Source organism: Anomaloglossus baeobatrachus, chromosome 1 (assembly GCF_048569485.1).
Source record: "Anomaloglossus baeobatrachus isolate aAnoBae1 chromosome 1, aAnoBae1.hap1, whole genome shotgun sequence".
Taxonomy (NCBI): domain Eukaryota; kingdom Metazoa; phylum Chordata; class Amphibia; order Anura; family Aromobatidae; genus Anomaloglossus; species Anomaloglossus baeobatrachus.
This window is the reverse complement of record NC_134353.1, coordinates 224,558,560-224,577,886: the sequence shown is the minus strand read 5'-3', so window position 1 is coordinate 224,577,886 and position 19,327 is coordinate 224,558,560. Positions and strand designations below refer to the sequence as shown.

General features: G+C 47.0%; 1 protein-coding gene across 2 annotated transcripts in view; it reads right to left on the bottom strand.

Moving 5' to 3' along the window:
- TBC1D9 (TBC1 domain family member 9) overlaps positions 1-19,327 on the bottom strand; it is a 98,521-nt gene that overhangs the window by 29,762 nt on the left and 49,432 nt on the right. For both annotated transcript variants that reach the window (XM_075348352.1, XM_075348360.1), the window contains exons 11-14: positions 15,640-15,757; positions 13,161-13,446; positions 9,565-9,694; positions 9,292-9,390 (exon numbers count right to left, since the gene is read on the bottom strand). In XM_075348352.1, the coding sequence (XP_075204467.1) occupies positions 9,292-9,390; positions 9,565-9,694; positions 13,161-13,446; positions 15,640-15,757 (633 nt within the window). The remainder of the gene's footprint in view (positions 1-9,291; positions 9,391-9,564; positions 9,695-13,160; positions 13,447-15,639; positions 15,758-19,327) is intronic.

Here is a 19,327-nt window from a genome sequence, read left to right as displayed (position 1 = left end):
GGGCCGTGTGCCAGCCATGCCATAGGGGCCGTGTGCCAGCCATAGGGGACATGTGGCATCACTGGGGGCTGTGCGCCAGCCACAGGGGGCCGTGTGTTAGCCATAGGGGCCGTGTGCCAGCCATAGAGGACATGTGGCATCACTGGGGGATGTGTACCAGCATAAGGGTGCTATATTCAATATAAGGTGGCCATATCCAGATTAAGCGGGCTAATTTTAGGATGGGGGGGCTGAGGGACATATACCCTATATGATTTGTTAGACGGACACTGGCATTATAAGACGTACCCCACTTAAAAAAATTCTCTATTCTTTCACCAAATTTGGGGGTGCGTCTTATAATCAGGTGCGTCTTATAAAGCGAAAAATACGGTAATCAGAAAAACTGAAAATTTGAAAGTGGTATCTTAAATTTTGCCAGAGCTGTATATGTAGCACTGAAGGTCTGAAATAAAATGAACCTTAAGGGCTCATGCACACAACTGCGTAATTGCATGCATTTACGCTGCGTATAGCACTGCAGTGTAAATGCATGTGTCCTGCGTCCCCTGCACAATCTATGTAGATTGTGCATGACACGTGCGCACAATGCTTTTATGAACGCAGTGATTTCGGTGCTAAAATTTTGACCCAAATCCATGCATTCATAAAGAAGGGAATTTTGTTTACTTACCGTAAATTCCTTTTCTTCTAGCTCCAATTGGGAGACCCAGACAGTGGGTGTATAGCTACTGCCTCTGGAGGCCGCACAAAGAACTACACTTAAAAGTGTAAGGCCCCTCCCCTTCTGGCTATACACCCTCCCGTAGGAGTACGGATTCCTCAGTTTTAGTACCAAAGCAAGAAGGAGGAAAGCCAATAACAGTTTCAAAAACAAATTCAATCCGATAACAAGATCGGAGAACTTAAGAAACAACATGAACAACATGTGCACCCGAAAAACGAAACCCTAAGAACAAATAGGGCGGGTGCTGGGTCTCCCAATTGGAGCTAGAAGAAAAGGAATTTACGGTAAGTAAACAAAATTCCCTTCTTCTTTTTCGCTCCTAATTGGGAGACCCAGACAGTGGGACGTCCAAAAGCAGTCCCTGGGTGGGTAAAAAGATACCACATGAACGGGCTGTCAGACAGCCCTTTCCTACAGGTGGGCCACCGCCGCCTGAAGGACCTGTCTACCTAGGCTGGCATCTGCCGAAGCGTAGGTATGCACTTGATAGTGTTTGGTAAACGTGTGCAGACTCGACCAGGTAGCCGCCTGGCACACCTGCTGAGCCGTAGCCTGATGCCGCAATGCCCAGGACGCACCCACGGCTCTGGTAGAATGGGCCTTCAGTCCAGATGGAATCGGAAGCCCAGCAGAACGGTATGTGTGAAGAATTGGTTCCTTGATCCACCGCGCCAGGGTGGATTTGGAAGCTTGCGATCCCTTATGCTGACCAGCGACTAGGACAAAGAGCGCATCAGAACGGCGTAGAGACGCCGTGCGAGAAATGTAAATCCTGAGTGCTCTCACCAGGTCCAACAGATGTAAACCTTTTTCAAATTGGTGAACTGGATGCGGACACAAAGATGGCAAAGTGATATCCTGATTGAGATGAAAGGAAGAAACCACCTTGGGAGAAAACTCTGGAATTGGACGCAGTACTACCTTGTCTTGGTGAAACACCAGGAAGGGAGATTTGCAAGATAACGCCGCTAGCTCGGACACTCTTCGAAGAGACGTGACCGCCACAAGAAAAACTACTTTTTGTGAAAGCCGAGAAAGGGAAACCTCTTTCAAAGGCTCGAAAGGCGGCTTCTGGAGAGCAATGAGAACCTTGTTTAGATCCCAGGGTTCCAATGGCCGTCTGTAAGGAGGAACGATATGACAAACTCCTTGGAGAAACGTGCGTACTTTAGAAAGCCGTGCCAAGCGCTTCTGAAAGAATACGGATAGCGCGGAGACTTGACCCTTAAGAGAGCTAAGCGACAAACCTTTTTCCAACCCAGACTGCAGGAAGGAAAGAAAAATTGGCAATGCAAATGGCCAGGGAGAAAACCCTTGAGCCAAGCACCAAGCTAAGAATATCTTCCACGTCCTGTGATAGATCTTAGCTGAGGATGGTTTTCTAGCCTGTCTCATTGTGGCAACAACTTCATGAGATAAACCTGAGGCCGCTAGGATCCAGGACTCAATGGCCACACAGTCAGGTTCAGGGCCGCAGAATTCAGATGGAAAAACGGCCCTTGAGACAGCAAATCTGGACGGTCTGGTAGTGCCCACGGTTGGCCTACCGTGAGATGCCACAGATCCGGGTACCACGACCTTCTTGGCCAGTCTGGAGCGACGAGAATGGCTCGATGGCAGTCGGACCTGATTTTCCGGAGAACTCTGGGTAACAATGCTAGAGGTGGGAACACATAGGGGAGTCGGAATTGCGACCAATCCTGAACCAAGGCGTCTGCCGCCAGCGCTCGGTGATCGTGAGACCGTGCCATGAAAACTGGGACCTTGTTGTTGTGCCGTGACGCCATCAGATCGACGTCCGGCGTCCCCCAGCGGCAACAGATCTGCTGAAACACGTCCGGGTGAAGGGACCATTCTCCTGCGTCCATGCCCTGGCGACTGAGAAAGTCTGCTTCCCAGTTTTCCACGCCTGGGATGTGAACTGCGGATATGGTGGACGCTTTGCTTTCCACCCACGTCAAAATCCGCCGGACTTCCTGAAAGGCTTGGCGACTGCGTGTTCCCCCTTGGTGGTTGATGTACGCCACCGCCGTGGAATTGTCCGACTGAATCCGAATCTGCTTGCCTTCCAGCCATTGTTGGAAGGCTCGCAGAGCAAGATAGATTGCTCTGATTTCCAGAACATTGATCTGCAGGGTGGACTCTTCCTGAGTCCACGTCCCCTGAGCCCTGTGGTGGAGAAACACCGCTCCCCACCCTGATAGGCTCGCATCCGTCGTGACCACTGCCCAGGACGGGGGAAGGAACGACTTTCCCTGTGACAATGAGGTGGGGAGAAGCCACCAACGCAGAGAGTCCTTGGCAGTCTGAGAGAGGGAGACAGTCCTGTCGAGGGACGTCGATTTCCCATCCCATTGGCGTAGAATGTCCCATTGTAGAGGGCGCAGATGAAACTGCGCGAACGGGACCGCCTCCATTGCTGCTACCATCTTTCCTAGGAAATGCATGAGGCGCCTCAGTGAGTGCGACTGGCTCTGAAGGAGAGATTGCACTCCTGTCCGTAGCGAACACTGCTTGTCCAGTGGAAGCTTCACTATCGCTGAGAGAGTATGAAACTCCATGCCAAGATAAGTCAGAGATTGGGTCGGGGTTAGATGAGACTTTGGAAAGTTGATAATCCACCCGAAACTCTGGAGAGTGTCTAGTGCCACCTTCAGACTGTGTTGGCATGCCTCTTGAGAGGGTGCCTTTATAAGCAGGTCGTCTAGATACGGGATGACCGAGTGACCTTGCGAGTGCAGAACAGCTACTACTGCTGCCATGACCTTGGTGAAGACCCGGGGGGCTGTTGCCAGACCGAAAGGTAACGCTACGAACTGCAGGTGTTCGTCGTGTATGACGAAGCGTAGGAAACGCTGATGCTCTGGCGCAATCGGCACGTGGAGATACGCATCTTTGATATCTATTGATGCTAGAAAATCTCCTTGAGACATTGAGGCTATGACGGAGCGTAGGGATTCCATCCGGAACCTCCTGACTTTTACGTGTCTGTTGAGCAACTTTAGATCCAGGACGGGTCGATACGATCCGTCCTTTTTTGGGACCACAAACAGATTGGAGTAAAAACCGTGACCTTGTTCCTGAAGAGGGACGGAGGTCACCACTCCTTCCGCCTTTAGAGCGGCCACCGCCTGCAACAGAGCATCGGCTCGGTCTGGTGGTGGAGAAGTTCTGAAGAAACGAGTTGGCGGACGAGAACTGAACTCTATCCTGTACCCGTGAGACAGAATATCCCTCACCCAACGGTCTCTGACGCGTGACAGCCAAATGTCGCCAAAGTGGGAAAGCCTCCCACCGACCGAGGGTGTGGGAATCGGAGACTGCAAGTCAGGAGGACGCCGTCTTGGCAACGGTTCCTCCGGCTGTCCTTTTTGGGCGTGACTGAGACCTCCAAGAATCTGAGCGTCTCTGGTCTTTTTGAGTCTTTTTTGACGAGGCGAATTGGGACCTGCCCGGTCCTCGAAAGGACCGATAACCAGACTGACCCTTCCTCTGTTGGGGTTTGTTTTGTCTGTGTTGCGGTAAGGATGAGTCCTTACCCTTGGAGTGTTTGATGATTTCATCCAAACGCTCTCCAAACAATCGGTCACGAGAAAAAGGCAAATTGGTTAAGCACTTCTTGGAATGAGAATCTGCCTTCCAATGTCTCAACCACAGGGCCCTACGCAAAACAACGGAGTTGGCTGACGCCACTGCCGTGCGGCTTGTAGCGTCAAGAACAGCATTAATTGCGTACGACGCGAATGCCGCCATTTGCGAGGTCAATGGTGCTACCTGCGGGGCAAATGCACGTGTGACTGAGTCGACTTGCACAAGCCCGGCTGAGATAGCTTGGAGTGCCCATACGGCAGCAAAAGATGGCGCTAACGACGCTCCAATCGCTTCATAGATGGATTTCAGCCAGAGCTCCATCTGCCTGTCAGTGGCATCTTTAAGTGCCGCTCCATCTTCAACTGCAACCAAGGATCTAGCTGCAAGCCTGGAAATTGGAGGATCCACTTTTGGACACTGGGTCCAACCCTTGACCACCTCAGGGGGAAAAGGATAGCGTGTATCTTTAAGCCGTTTAGAAAAACGCCTTTCCGGATAAGCGTGGGGTTTCTGGATTGCGTCTCTAAAGTCAGCGTGGTCCAGAAAAGTGCTTAATGTACGCTTAGGATATCTGAAATGGATTCTCTCGTGCTGCGAAGCTGACTCCTCTACAAGAGGAGCTGGTGGGGAAATATTTAACATCTTATTGATGGACGCTATAAGATCATTAACTATGGCGTCACCATCTGGTGTATCTAGATTGAGAGCGGTCCCAGGATCAGAATCCTGATCAGTTACGTCCGCCTCATCACCCATAGATTCATCTCGCTGGGATCCTGACCATTGAGATGAATGTGAAGGCCCCTCATAGCGAGCCCGCTTAGGTTGCCTGGGGCCATCGTCCGAGTCAGAGTCTTCACCCTGAGGTGTATGTGCCCGTCCCGGAGCTTGGAGGTAATTCAGCTGAGGGGGACCAGGGGGCAATGATTGCACAGTGTCCGTGGCCTGAAGTACAGGCCTAGCTCGCAATGTGTCAAGAATTTGTGACATAGTGAGAGACATTCTGTCAGCAAAAGCTGTAAACTCAGTTCCTGTCACCTGGACAGCATTCACAGGTGGTACACCCTGGGTCACGTCGAGCAGAGGTCCCGACTGTGCAAGTGCCGCAGGGGCCGAGCACTGCACACAATGGGGGTCAGTGGAGCCTGCCGGTAGAAAAGTCCCACATGCGGTACAGGAAGCATATAATGTCTGTGCCTTGGCACCCTTGCGTTTTGTGGACGACATGCTGTTGGCTCTCTGCAATGTGAGAGAGTCTATAGCCAAAGGGCGACCAGCGCTATGCAGTACAAAGTATTTGCAGGAACAAAATACTAAGATTACTACTGGCACAAGAGGGGGTGAGCCCTGAGGGCTGCTTACCGCCCGCTGAATAGCGGGTAAGAGGCGCAGAATTCCTTGTCTGGGTCTCCCCGGCTCCCCTCTGCAGCTCAGCGTGTCAGCAGGAATGGCTGCCGGCGTCTGTGGAGAGGGGCGGTCCGTGGGAGTTCCCAAACAAAAGTGCGGGAAACAGTGTCCCCTCTGTGCCTATTGTGAGGGCTGGAGTATGTAAAAACGACTCCAGCCCTCAGCGCTGATGCACTGACCAGCGTCCCGCCCCTCTCCTGACTGGCAGGTCTGGGGGCGGGAACGAACGGAACTAGGCCGCAAAAGCCGGGGACTCGAGTTATCAGCGCGGCCGCCGTAAAAGCGCGGCCCGCGCTGAAGTCCCCGGCGCACCACAAGTGCCAGCCGCGCCGCAGTCCCAGCGGCCGGCGCGACCGTTTCCCAAAAGTGTGCCTGCTTCAGCGAAGCTGAATGAGGCCATGGCACAAGCGCCGCAGCGCTGATGTCCCCGGCGCACTACAACACCCAGCATGCTGCGGTGTGAGCGCCAAATGCACGGGGACACAGAGTACCTTGAGGAAGCAGGGCCATGTCCCTGATGTACTCCGCTCCATCCAGCATCTTCTCCAGGGGCTGTAGATGGAGCACGGTCTCAGTGCCTGGAGACCAGTAAATCCCACTTCACCCAGAGCCCTGTAAAAAGGGATGGGGAAGGAATCAGCATGTGGGCTCCAGCCGCCGTACCCGCAATGGGTACCTCAACCTTACAAACACCTCCGACATACAGTGGGGTGAGAAGGGAGCATGCTGGGAGCCCTGTATGGGCCCTCTTTTCTTCCATCCGACATAGTCAGCAGCTGCTGCTGACTAAAAACAATGGAGCTATGCGTGCGTGTCTGACCTCCTTCGCACAAAGCTAAAACTGAGGAATCCGTACTCCTACGGGAGGGTGTATAGCCAGAAGGGGAGGGGCCTTACACTTTTAAGTGTAGTTCTTTGTGCGGCCTCCAGAGGCAGTAGCTATACACCCACTGTCTGGGTCTCCCAATTAGGAGCGAAAAAGAAATGAGCATGTCAATTATTCCGTGCGCTATGGAAGCAGCTCCCACTCTGTCTATGGTGAGGGCAGCAGCCATAGCGCATGAAATCGGCATTTTTTGTACAGAAAAACTGCATCTATTATGCTGTGTTTCTGCAGCGATTTGACGCGCACATGTGCTGAATATTCTGCAGCGATTTGACGGCACGTTACGTGCGCATGAGCCCTAATTTTATATGTGCACACTGCAGTCTTTTCTGCACCCTAACTGCAACCAAAACTGCAACTAAAACTGCACCTTGCCACAGAAAGCCTAGAAATGTAAAAAAAAAACAAAAAAACCCCTTCTAAATGATGGCTTTTGTTACTTTTTTGTCCTGTTTTTGTCAATTCTGACTTCATGTGTTTTTCAGTATAGAAAGTGTGACAAAATCGTGACAAAAAAAGCTAGTAGAATAAACATGCTGCATTTTTTTCCCCAGACGTTTGTGACAAAAGCTGCAGACAAAAAAAAAATGCAACATGTGCATGGTAAATCTGATTTCTCATAGACTTTGCTGGGAAGTCAAAAGTCAGAACTTGCTGACAATAAAACAGCACCAAAAAAACCCAAAACCTACAAAAAAGCAACAAAAACTGCAGCATGCACATATAACCTGAAGGTGGTCCATCTCATAAGACTTGGGGCATACTGACGTCTGTATGTGATGCATTTACAACTGTACAAATCATGTGCATTTATCGCCGACCACATTATAATCAATACTGCTGTGGATATCCACAACAAAAATCGTCATGCTGCTAATGTAAAATTCACAGAGGTGTCACCCTACCACCTGCAAGATGTAAGCTAAGCAGCACTCAATGTCAGGCAGCAGCCGCAAAAGCAAACAAGATCTTACGGTGTATAAAAAGATTAGATCCCGTGATCCCAACGTATTGTTACCCCTCTATAAATCACTTGTAAGGCCACATATGGGATCCACACAACATTGTCGGTCACAAAATATATAATTGGTGGATGAATAGATTGACCTAGGTCTTTTTTTCAACCTATGTAACTAAAGAACAGGTCGGGTGAATTTTATATTGCTGCATGGTGGGGCTGAAGAATGTTTGTCTGTCTCAGGTGGACCAATTACATGGATAGTCATTAATCCGAATGGTCGCCATGTTATTCTATATATTTGTCTGGCTAAGAGTTCCCCATTCAATAACTGCTAATCACTTCAGGTTTATTAAGCTAAACATACGGCGAGATATTATATATATATATATATATATATATATATATATATATATATATATATATATATATATATATATATATATATATATATATATATATATATATATATATATATATATATATATATATATATATATATATATATAGAGAGAGAGAGAGAGAGAGAGAGAGAGAGAGAGAGAGAGAGAGAGAGAGAGAGAGATAGACAGATATATACGCACAAATACATACACATATACATATATAGACACACCATATTATTCGGACTATAAGATGCACTTATTTTCCCCCAAATGCTGTGGGAAAGTGGGGGGTGCGTCTTATAGTCTGAATGTAGGGCTGGGGGGGGAATGAGGGTGCTACGGTGAAGCGGGTCATCGACGGCACAAGCAGGCTGTAGCAGCACCTGCCGTGACCACGTGGACCCGCTCATTTCATATGCACGCCCATGCTCCCGCCCATTATCTTTCAGCGCTGAAGCCGTGCAGACAGCTGGGCCAGGTGATGGGCGGGGGGTGCACGCATAGTAAACAGCCGGCCCGCATGATCACCCGTGGCAACTACAGCCTGGAGTGATCATGTGCGGCTTTATTCACTGCCCCCCGCACATCATCATCAGCGCGGGGGGCAGTGAATAAGTACGGTATACTCACCGTTCCCCTGCAGCACTGCAATATCCTCCCGTCTGCCGGCCAGCTTATGTGTGTAGAGAGTGGTGAGCACAGCGATGACGTCGTCGCTGTGCGCACTGCTAGTCTCCACACACATCAGCAAACCGACAGACAGGAGGACATCGCGATGCTACAGGGGAATGGCTCCACACAGGTCAGCAGCGTTGTTACCAGCACAGACAGGAGGACGAGCGATGCTGCTGGAGTGAGGAAAGGTGAGTATAAAACATTTATTTTTTCTGTGCCATAGGATACAGGCCATATAGCAGGATGGGGTATATAGCAGGATGGGGTATATACCAAGATGGGGGTATATTATGAGCAGGATGGGGGTATATTATGAGCAGGATGGGGGTATATAGCAGGATGGGGGTATATTATGAGCAGGATGGGGGTATATAGCAGGATGGGGGCTATACCAGGATGAGGGTCATATATACAAGGATGGGGATTATATACGAGGCAGGAAAATCATTACCAGGATGGAGTACCTTAGTAGAGCATTTGGGGACATTACCCCCATAATAGTGTCAGCAGCAGATCCTCTCCCCATAACAGTGTGTCATGACCACATTTTTTGCTTAAAATTTTATTTTCCTATTTTCCTCCTAAAACCAGGGTGCGTCTTATGGTCCGGTGCGTCTTATAGTCGGAAAAATACAGTATCTGCAAGAAGGCATCAGCTTACCACATTTCTCTTCGTAGTGTCCTCAAGGGTCTGTATCACCTTTAGCCTTTGCTTAAACCTCATTTGTTCTATTAGATCTGCCCGAATAGAGCCAAATTTCTACAAAAGGGACACAAAATGTAGACATTTTATGAGTTTGCTAAATCCAGGAACATGTTACATGTATGGAACAGCAAGACAAAAGTGCCATCTGGTGGGCAATCAAGAAATTGGCAGCTATTTTTTTTGTGTCAGTCTGATCTATAAAGTAATTGGTACAGAGCACATACAAACCTGATAAGAGGAGGCAATGAGGGTGAAAATGTCCACCTCGGGGTATGGCTCCACATCATCAGTGACCAGAGAATGCAGGTGAGGAATAGGGGGTAATGTGCTGTCTTTATTACTCACACTATCCAGATACCTAAGAAAAACAAAAAAAAACCAAAATACAGATCTCAAAATAGAAAAAGAGTCCTAATCACCGCAATTAGTCCACTGTCAACACTGTCCCATACTGGTGAAGCCATAAGGCCCCTTTAGACAATGCAATATCGCTAGCGATATCGCTGTAACTTCACCGGTTTTGTGACGTAATAGCGACCTCCCCAGCGACATTGCAGTGTGTGACACGCATCAGCGACCTGGCCCCCGCTGTGAGGTCGCTGATCGCTACAAATCTTTCAGGACCATTTTTTGGGCCTTTGTTTCCCGCTGCCCAGCATGCATCGGTGTGTTTGACACCGTTACAACAACATCGTTCGCGACTTAGAACCCAGCCCATAGGTGTGCTACAGCATTCTTTTTCCCGCCCCCTTACCTCCAATTGGTGGTCGCTGTTGCGTTCTGATTGGGGGTCGCCAATAAGAACGCACTAGCGATCACCAATTGGAGCTGATGGGGGCGTGTAAAAAGGACACTTAGGTGGCTTCAGCGCCAAACACCACGACCCTAACATAGGTGTGTGTCGTCAAATAGCTGCTGTGTGACACGTCCCCAACGACCAGCGAGGTCGATCTGCAGGTCTGGATCGCTGCTGCGGCCTGTTTTGACAGCTCACCAGAGACTGTTTAGAGACTTTGTAGCGATCCCGGCCAGGTCGGGATCGCTGGTGGGATCACTAGAAAGTCTCAGTGTGTAAAGGGGCCTATACTGCCCCATGGTGAAGCCTGCAAGTGATTAAAACAAATGAAAACAGAGCAATCAATTGTTAAATTGTAGATTAGGAAGAGGATTTTAAGTGGATTAATGGAGACCACATTAAAATGGTTATTTGCTTTGATGTTCCTTTCTCTTTTATATATAAAAAGACAACCTTGGATAGGGAGCTGAAAAGGAGCAGTGAGGTGGGCTTACACACACACACACACACACACACACACACACACACTATATATCAATATCTATATAATCAGCAAATAAAGGATCATACACACAGATTGTGGAGCAGTCAGCAGTTTCTGCCGCCTTCTGGTTTCCTCTTTGGTTCACTTTCCTATGAATTAGTTGAAAGCAGCAGTATCGTGCTGCAAACAATGAAGTCAATGACCCACTTCTTTTAAAAAGCCTTTTTTTATCAAATGCATGGTACAATATATCACAAAATTGAGTACACCCCTCACATTTTTGTAAATATTTTATCATATATTTTCATGGGACAACTCTGAGGATAGGACACTTTGCTACAATGTATACAGTGGTGACAATACAGCTTATATAACAGTGTAAATTTGGTGCCCTCTAAATAACTCAACACACAGCCATAAATCTCAAAACTGCTGACAACAAAAAGGGAGTACACCCTTAAATGAAAATGGCCAAATTGTGCCCAAAGTGTCAATATTTTGTGTGGCCACCATTATTTTCAAGCACTGTCTTAACTCTCGTAGGCATGGAGTTCACTACAGCTTTACAGGAGCTGCGGGAATGCCCTTCCAACTCCACCACAATGACATAATGGAGCTAGTGGATGTTAGAGACCATGCGCTTCTCCACCTTCCGTTTGAGGATGCCTCATAAATGCTCCATATGGTTTAGGTCTGGAGACATGCTTGGCCTGTCCAGCACCTTTACCCTTTGTTTTTTTTTAGCAAGGCAGTGGCCATTTTGGAGGTATGTTTGGGATCATTTTGTTACAATACTGCACTGCGGCCCAATTTCTGAAGGGAGGGGATTATGCTCTGCTTCCCTATGTCACATTACATGTTGGCATTCCTGGTTCTCTCGAACTGTAGCTCCCCACAGCCAGCAGCACTCATGTAGGCCCAAACCATGACACTCCCACCACCATGCTTGACTGCAGGCAAGACACTGCTCATCTGGTCAACACCACCTGAACCAAATAAATTTACCTTGGACTCATCAGACCATAGGACTTGGTTCCTGTAATCCATGTCCTTAGTTTGCTTGTCTTTGGCAAGCTGTTTGTGGGCTTTTTTGTGCATCATCTTTAGGAGAGGTTTTCTTCTGGGACAACAGCTACACAGACCAATTTGAAGCAGTGTGTTGCGTGTGGTCTGAGCTGACTGATCCCCCACCCTTTATCCTCCGCAGCAATGCTGGCAGAACTCATACATCTATTTTGAAAAGGCAACCTCTGGATATAATGCTGTGCATGTGCATTCAACTTCTTTGGTCAACCATGGTGAGGCCTGTTCTGAGTGGGACCTGTTTGGTTATATGGTCTTAGCCACCGTGCTGCAGCTCAGTTTCAGGAGTGCTGGCAATCTTCTTCTAGACCAACAATTCTTTTTTTGATATCCTCAGAGATTTCTTCGCCATGAGGTGCCATGTTGAACTTCCAGTAACCAATAAGTGTGTGAGCGATAACAAATATAACACACCTGCTCCCCAATTACACCTCAGACCTTGAACCACTAATGAGTCACATGACACCAGGGAGGGAAAATGGCTAATTGACACAATTTTCCCATTTCAGGGGTGCACTCACTTTTGCTATCAGCGGTTTAGACAGTGATGGCTGTTTTGATTTATTTAGGGGGGCACACCAAACTTACACTGACTACTTTACATTGTATCAAAAGTGCAAACCTTCAGTGTTGTCCCATGGAAGTTTTATTATATTATACATACACACACACATATACATTATATATACGGTATATATACACACATATACACACACACACACACACACACACACACACACACACATACATACATACATACACACATACATATACATTACATACATACAGTATCGTAAATCTCCTCATCCCAACCATGCTGTTACCCTCCAGAGCTTACTTGTTCCCCTCTGGTCTCTACTGCCCACTATCAGTTCAGGGACATATGACTGTTGCAGCCAATGCTAAACTCAGTAGCCCCCATTGGTTCTTGCTTCCTGCTACAGCAGGGTTCCCCAACTCCAGTCCTCGAGGGCCGCCAACAGTGCATGTTTTCAGGATTTCCTTAGCATTGCATGGGTGTTGGAATCATCAACTGTGCAGGTGATTAAATTATCACCTGTGCAATACTAAGGAAATCCTGAAAACATGCACTGTTTGCGGCCCTTGAGGACTGGAATTGGGGACTCATGTGCTACAGCCATGATCATGTTGCAGTGGCCGCTGCAGCCACTGTCTGCATGGTTTCCAGCAAGTAACTGCAGCTGTCACATGTCTATGTCAGGTTGTCATCACTGCAGCAGCAAGTAGCATGGCAGTGAACTGGGCAGCTTTTGAATAAGAGAGGTGGTTGATTGGGAATTCTTGATTCTCTAACCTTTTCAAGCCATCATGAGCATTTGGTAACAAAATAAAAAACAAAAAACAAAACAAAAATTTGCAACAAAAGCGCTTAGTTTTTTTTATATACTGGCTAAATGCTTGAAGATACATAAAAAAGGCAATTAAAAGAATGCATCATACTTTCCAAGCACAGTCATGGCTTCTCCATCATCTTTACAGTTGAGGAGCTTCTCGACATTGGCCTCCAATACAGCAAGTGCGAGCTGAAATATAACCTTGATGCCTTCATAGAAGAAACAATCCACCACCACCACGGCACTTTCAAAGGGCATCACACTAAGGAAAATTGTGAGAAACCAAGAAAGCGAAATGGTGGAAATCACCCCCAAGTCTTGCATACAGTCGTAAAGCTGAGGCACATAATCGTGAGCCAACTCTTCAAACACTCCTTGATCCACAAGAGCTCCTGGGGGAGAAATAAGAAACATTACATGGAATACATATGAATCCAGGTCATGGATGACAATATTTACTGCACAACTACAATTAGAACTGGGCCTACATTGTGAGTGAAAACATCATACAAAAAAAGCATGTCAAAAATGACAATTTTGTAAAAAGTTTATAGATTTTACCAATGGTAGTTGAGAGTAAGATCATAAAGAAACAAAGGCTCTTTTTTTAAATTCTTTAACAAAGGAATCATACATATATAAGGTACAACTTGCTCGGACCTAAAGATCCATATGCACCCATCAAAAAAGCAATTCAAGACAGACATTGCTAAGAAGCGTATAAACTAAAAGCGGGCTTTACACGCTACGATATCGTTAATGAATTATCGTCGGGGTCACGGTGTTTGTGACACACATCCGGCGTCATTAACGATATCGCAGTGTGTGACACTTATGAGCGACCTTAAACGATCGCAAAAGCGGTCAAAATAGTTTGCCGCGGAGAGGTCGTCCTGAAACAAAAAATCGTTTTCTGCTTATTAGCGATGTTGTTCCTCATTCCTGCGGCAGCACACATCGCTATGTGTGACACCGCAGGAGCGACGAACATCTCCTTACCTGCCTCCACCAGCAATGCGGAAGGAAGGAGGTGGGTGGGAAGTTACGTCCAGCTCATCTCCGCCCCTCTGCTTCTATTGGACGCCTGCTGTGTGACATCGCTGTGACGCCGCACGAACCGCTCCCTTAGAAAGAAGGTGGTTCGCCGGCTAGAGCGACGTTGCAGGGCAGGTAAGTCCGTGTGACGGGGTTAAGCGAGGTTGTGCGGCATGGGCAGCGATTTGCCTGTGTCGCACAACCGACGGGGGCGGGTACGATCGCTTGCGATCTCGCTAGCGAGATCGCAGCGTGTAAAGCCAGCTTTAAAATATATATATAAAGTTACCAACTGTCTAAATACAATAAAAATACTAAGAATTTCACAAGAATTTTTCCATTTAAAGCAAGAAAACCCCCCCACTAAAGGTAAAGATAAGAAAAGAAGATATATGAGTAGGGTCAAAGATACTAATATCTGTGAAGCCTTAAGATAGGGCAAAGTATGTAGTGTTGAATGAGAGAGAGGGAGAAAGAAGAAGAAAAAAAAAAATCAGGTAAGAAGGGGGGAGGGGGGGGACAAATGCTCCTCCATATGAATATATGAGTGGGTAAAATTACACACAGATACACTCAAAGTCTTGTAGAAAGCCTTCCCAGAGGAGTGGATGCTACTATGGAAAAGGAAGGACCAACACATATAAAAGTCCATAAAACCCTGCTGACTAGTAACCAACATCCAAGTCTCCTTTGGCATTAGGGTGAGCACAAAAACTGTGCCGGGATCTTCATGATGAGTTTCTATAGCCTAGCAGCTGCATGTAAGTGTTATATCATCAATCACAATTCAAAGCATCAGAAATGGAGTGGTGTGAAGCACGCCACCAGTGGAAATGTGTTCTGTCGACTGACGAGGCACACTTCTCTGTCTAGCAGTCTGATAGATGAGCGAGTTTGGCGAATATCAAAAGAATGGTATCTGCCTGACTGCATACTGCCAACTGTAAAGTTTAGTGGAGTGGATACTATTAGGCTCTATCTCAGCCTAAGGGATTGCACAAGGCTCTTAGTTTCACTGATGGCAAATCATCTTGCATGAGCATATCTAGATTTTTGGAAGAACATGACTGGCCATACAAAGCTCAGCCCTGACCTCAAGCCCATTGAAAACCTTTGGGTTGAACTAGCACAGAGGCTACGAGTCATGTCCTTTCATCCAAAATCAGTGTCTAACCATACAAATGGTCTCCTAGATGAATGAGTAAAATTACATACAGCTACATGCCCAAATTTAGTAGAAAGTGTTCTCAGGAGAGTGGAAGCTGCTATAGAAGAAAAAGGAAGAACAATTCCATATTAATGTTCATGGATGTAGAATGGGATGTCATAACAGCTCCTTCATGTGTAATGTGCAGGTGTCCCAATACTTGTACCCATATATTGTACCCAACTATAAGAAAGTCCTGCTCCTTTCTGGTAACATTTTTATGCAGTAATAATGAGGCAGGCACACCTGGGGGCACAAAGAACTGAGCATACCAGCCAGTTACATAATGAACATTATAAATGATACAGATAGAAATAAAGAACAATGTAATCTTAGTACCCACCAACAACCCGGGTATTGTAGTAATCAGGAAGCATGCGCTCACAGAGAGCCACCAGCAGCCAGAAGGCTTCCTCTTCCTTGGCATACAGAAGTAGCACTGAGGTGACAATATTCATTGCCTGCATGGAAGAAAACACATAAAAGGTCAATCTGCAACTAAACATTTCTATATGAACATGCATTGATGTTTAACGCCAAATTAGCAGTGGTGGGACGTCAATGGGCTTAAAGCGAAACTCCAGCAATTTGTTGTGTAAACAGAATAGAGGCTCTTGTGCATGCCTATTTTAGTTGGTGTGTCATGTCTGGGTTGTTTGCCTCCCCCCCTTCCCCGATATAGCTCCCCTATTGCAGACCACATTCCTCAGGAGGCCAGTATCTCAGCACATTGCTCTTAGCTTTATCTAGTGACAGCAGTGATGGATCATTTTTCAAGAGCAGAATACAGATTTTTTAGGCAGGTTGAGAAAGCTTAACCCAGATCTTTATCTGCAAAGTAGGGCGTTCAGAAGGATAGGGAGTGTAGAGCTGGGTGACGAGACATCTGCCTGCAGGGAGTAAGACCACAGGATCAGGATAGGCGAGTACTTCTAGATCGGTGCTGGTCCAAATGCAGAGATTCCGACTGCCAAAAGGTGGCACTTTTCTCTCCCATCTGAATTGAGCACCAGTTCACATGCTTCACTGCGGCTTGCATTCATTTACTGCTCTGTGTGCCTTAAGGAATGAAAGGAGTGGAGGTTGAGCAAGAGCATTGCTGCCCCATTATGGTGGCAAAAAGTGCCCCATTTTGGTGATTGATGCGACCTCAATAATCAGCCCCCACCACTGTAGAATTTATTCACTATTATGTGGATAATTGACAACTTCTTATAACCAGAATATCCCTTGTTTGTACTATGTCCTGTCTTCCGGAGCGCATCATCCTAATTGACAGTTTGATCCGGTAGCACCGTTGCATTGCTGGCCCGAGTTGTGTGCTCTCCAATGCTGCTATATGAGACAGTTTGCATCACACCATTTGTGGCATGCAGGACCTTATTCAGTGATTCCACCAACTTCAGAGCAACCTTTGCAATCTTTATAGCAAGAAACTTGAAAACCCTACTCCTTATTTCATAGACAATCCACTGCTGTTACATTGCCAAGAACAGTGGCGGCACAGGAGCCCGAATAGGTCAGAAGGCCCATTTCTACCTCCAAAGCAGGTGGAATTGTTATGAAGAGATATTGGACTGTAAAGGGCCTATACACTGTTCCTGCACACAGGCCCTCTTCTGTCTGTGTCCACCAGCAGCTTAGACAGCCGATAGCCTAAGCCATGAGAAGAAAACAGAGAATGGAAAATCCTTTTTAATAAAAGATAAATTGAGATATTGGTTGTTTTTCAAAGCACTTTGCAATTTTTTCAATTTCTGAAGACAATATGAAACATAGTTTGAGATCATGTGACGGACGTTAGGCATTACATGTCTGTTTTTATATTACAAACCTACAAGTTCTACATTATTCCATAAATACATGGAAAATCACTTATGAAATTTCTGGCCCAATATTTCTCCTGTAGTGGCGGTACAGTATTACCGTATTTTTCGGACTATAAGATGCACCGGACTAAGACGCACCCTGGTTTTAGAGGAGGAAAATAAAACTTTAAGCAAAAAAATGTGGTTATGACACACTGTTATGGGGCGAGGATCTGCTGCTAACACTGTTATGGGGAAAAAAAGGAGCCATCACGATCTGAAATTGGCATGCATCATATAAAAAGTGAAAATTCAGAGATTTATTCCAACTGTACTATAATAAAAAAAAAAAAAAAAATAAAATGAGATTTTTAGCAAATAATTGATCAATTTTTTGAGCCACCCCTGCCAACGTCACGGCAAATCTCAATAGGGGGGTGCTACTCTATATTCTGTATTTCATGTGCCATGCGGCCTCCTAGATAAAGTTAAAAGCAGAACCATAATGGAGCACACATACCTGTAACCTGTATATAGCCGCTTCCATGTTGCAAAAAAGGCAATTGTGGATAGAGACCAGCCCAGGTCCCAGCATGTGGAGCAAGCTCTACACATACCAGGACTATATCAGAACTGACCCTGTTGTGGGCGTAATGTCCCCAAATTCTCTACTAAGGTACCCCGTCCTGGTAATGATCCTCCTGCCTTGTATATGATCCTGCTATAAACCCCCATCCTGCTCATATACCCCTATCCTGCTCATATTCCAGCATCCATCCTGTTCATATACCCCCATCCTATTGATATACCCTCCATCCTGCTCATATTCCCCCATCCATCCTGCTCATATACCCCCATCCTGTTCATATACCCCTATCCTGCTCATATTCCCCCATCCATCCTGTTTATATACCCCCATCCTGTTTATATACCCCCATCCTGTTCATATACCCCCATCCATCCTGCTCATATACCCCCATCCTGCTCATATTGCCCCATCCATCCTGTTCATATACCCCCATCCTGTTCATATACCCCCATCCATCCTGTTCATATACCCCCATCCATCCTGTTCATATACCCCCATCCATCCTGTTCATATACCCCCATCCATCCTGTTCATATACCCCCATCCATCCTGTTCATATACCCCCATCCATCCTGTTCATATACCCCCATCCATCCTGTTCATATACCCCCATCTATCCTGTTCATATACCTCCATCCATCCTGTTCATATACCTCCATCCATCCTGTTCATATACCTCCATCCATCCTGTTCATATACCTCCATCCATCCTGTTCATATACCTCCATCCATCCTGTTCATATACCTCCATCCATCCTGTTCATATACCTCCATCCATCCTGTTCATATACCTCCCTCCATCAGGTTCATATACCTCCCTCCATCCTGTTCATATACCCCCATCCATCCTGTTCATAATCCCCCATCCATCCTGTTCATATACCCCCCATCCATCCTGCTCATATACCACCCATCCTGCTATATGCCCCCATCGTGTTCATATACCATCCTATAGCACAGAGAAAAAAAAATAAACGTTTATACTCACCTGTTCCTCACTCCCTGCAGCACCGATCATCTTCCTCTCTGGCATGCTGACCTGTGTGTGTGGAGCAGTCCCCCTGCAGCACGCGATGTCTTCCTGTCTGTGACTATCAGCTGATCAGCACAGATCAGCTGACCGGCACAGACAGGAAGACATCGCGTGCTGCCGGGGGACGGGTGAGTACTCCGATTCACTGCACCCCACGCTGATGATGATGCGCGGGGAGCAGTGAATACAGCCGCACATGATCACTCCAGGCTGTAGTTGCCAGGGGTGATCATGCAGACCGGCTCTTTACTATGCGCGTGTCCCCGCTCGTCCTCCCGCCCACCTGTAGCGCCGGCTTCTGCTCTGAGAAATGGGCGGGAGGATGGGCGTGCATATGTAATGAGCGGGCCCACGTGGTCACAGCAGGCTGCTACAGCCTGCTCGTGCCCCCGATGACCCGCTCCACCGCAGCACCCTCATTCCCGGGCACAGCCCTATAGTCAGACCATAAGACGCAACCCCAACTTTCCCCCAACATTTGGGGGGAAAAAAGTGTGTCTTATGGTCCGAAAAATACGGTATATAGTTTTACATGGCATTTAAGAAAATGAAATGCACCCAGGGTATTATATTTAACTAAGAGGGTAGCCCTCTGCTCTGG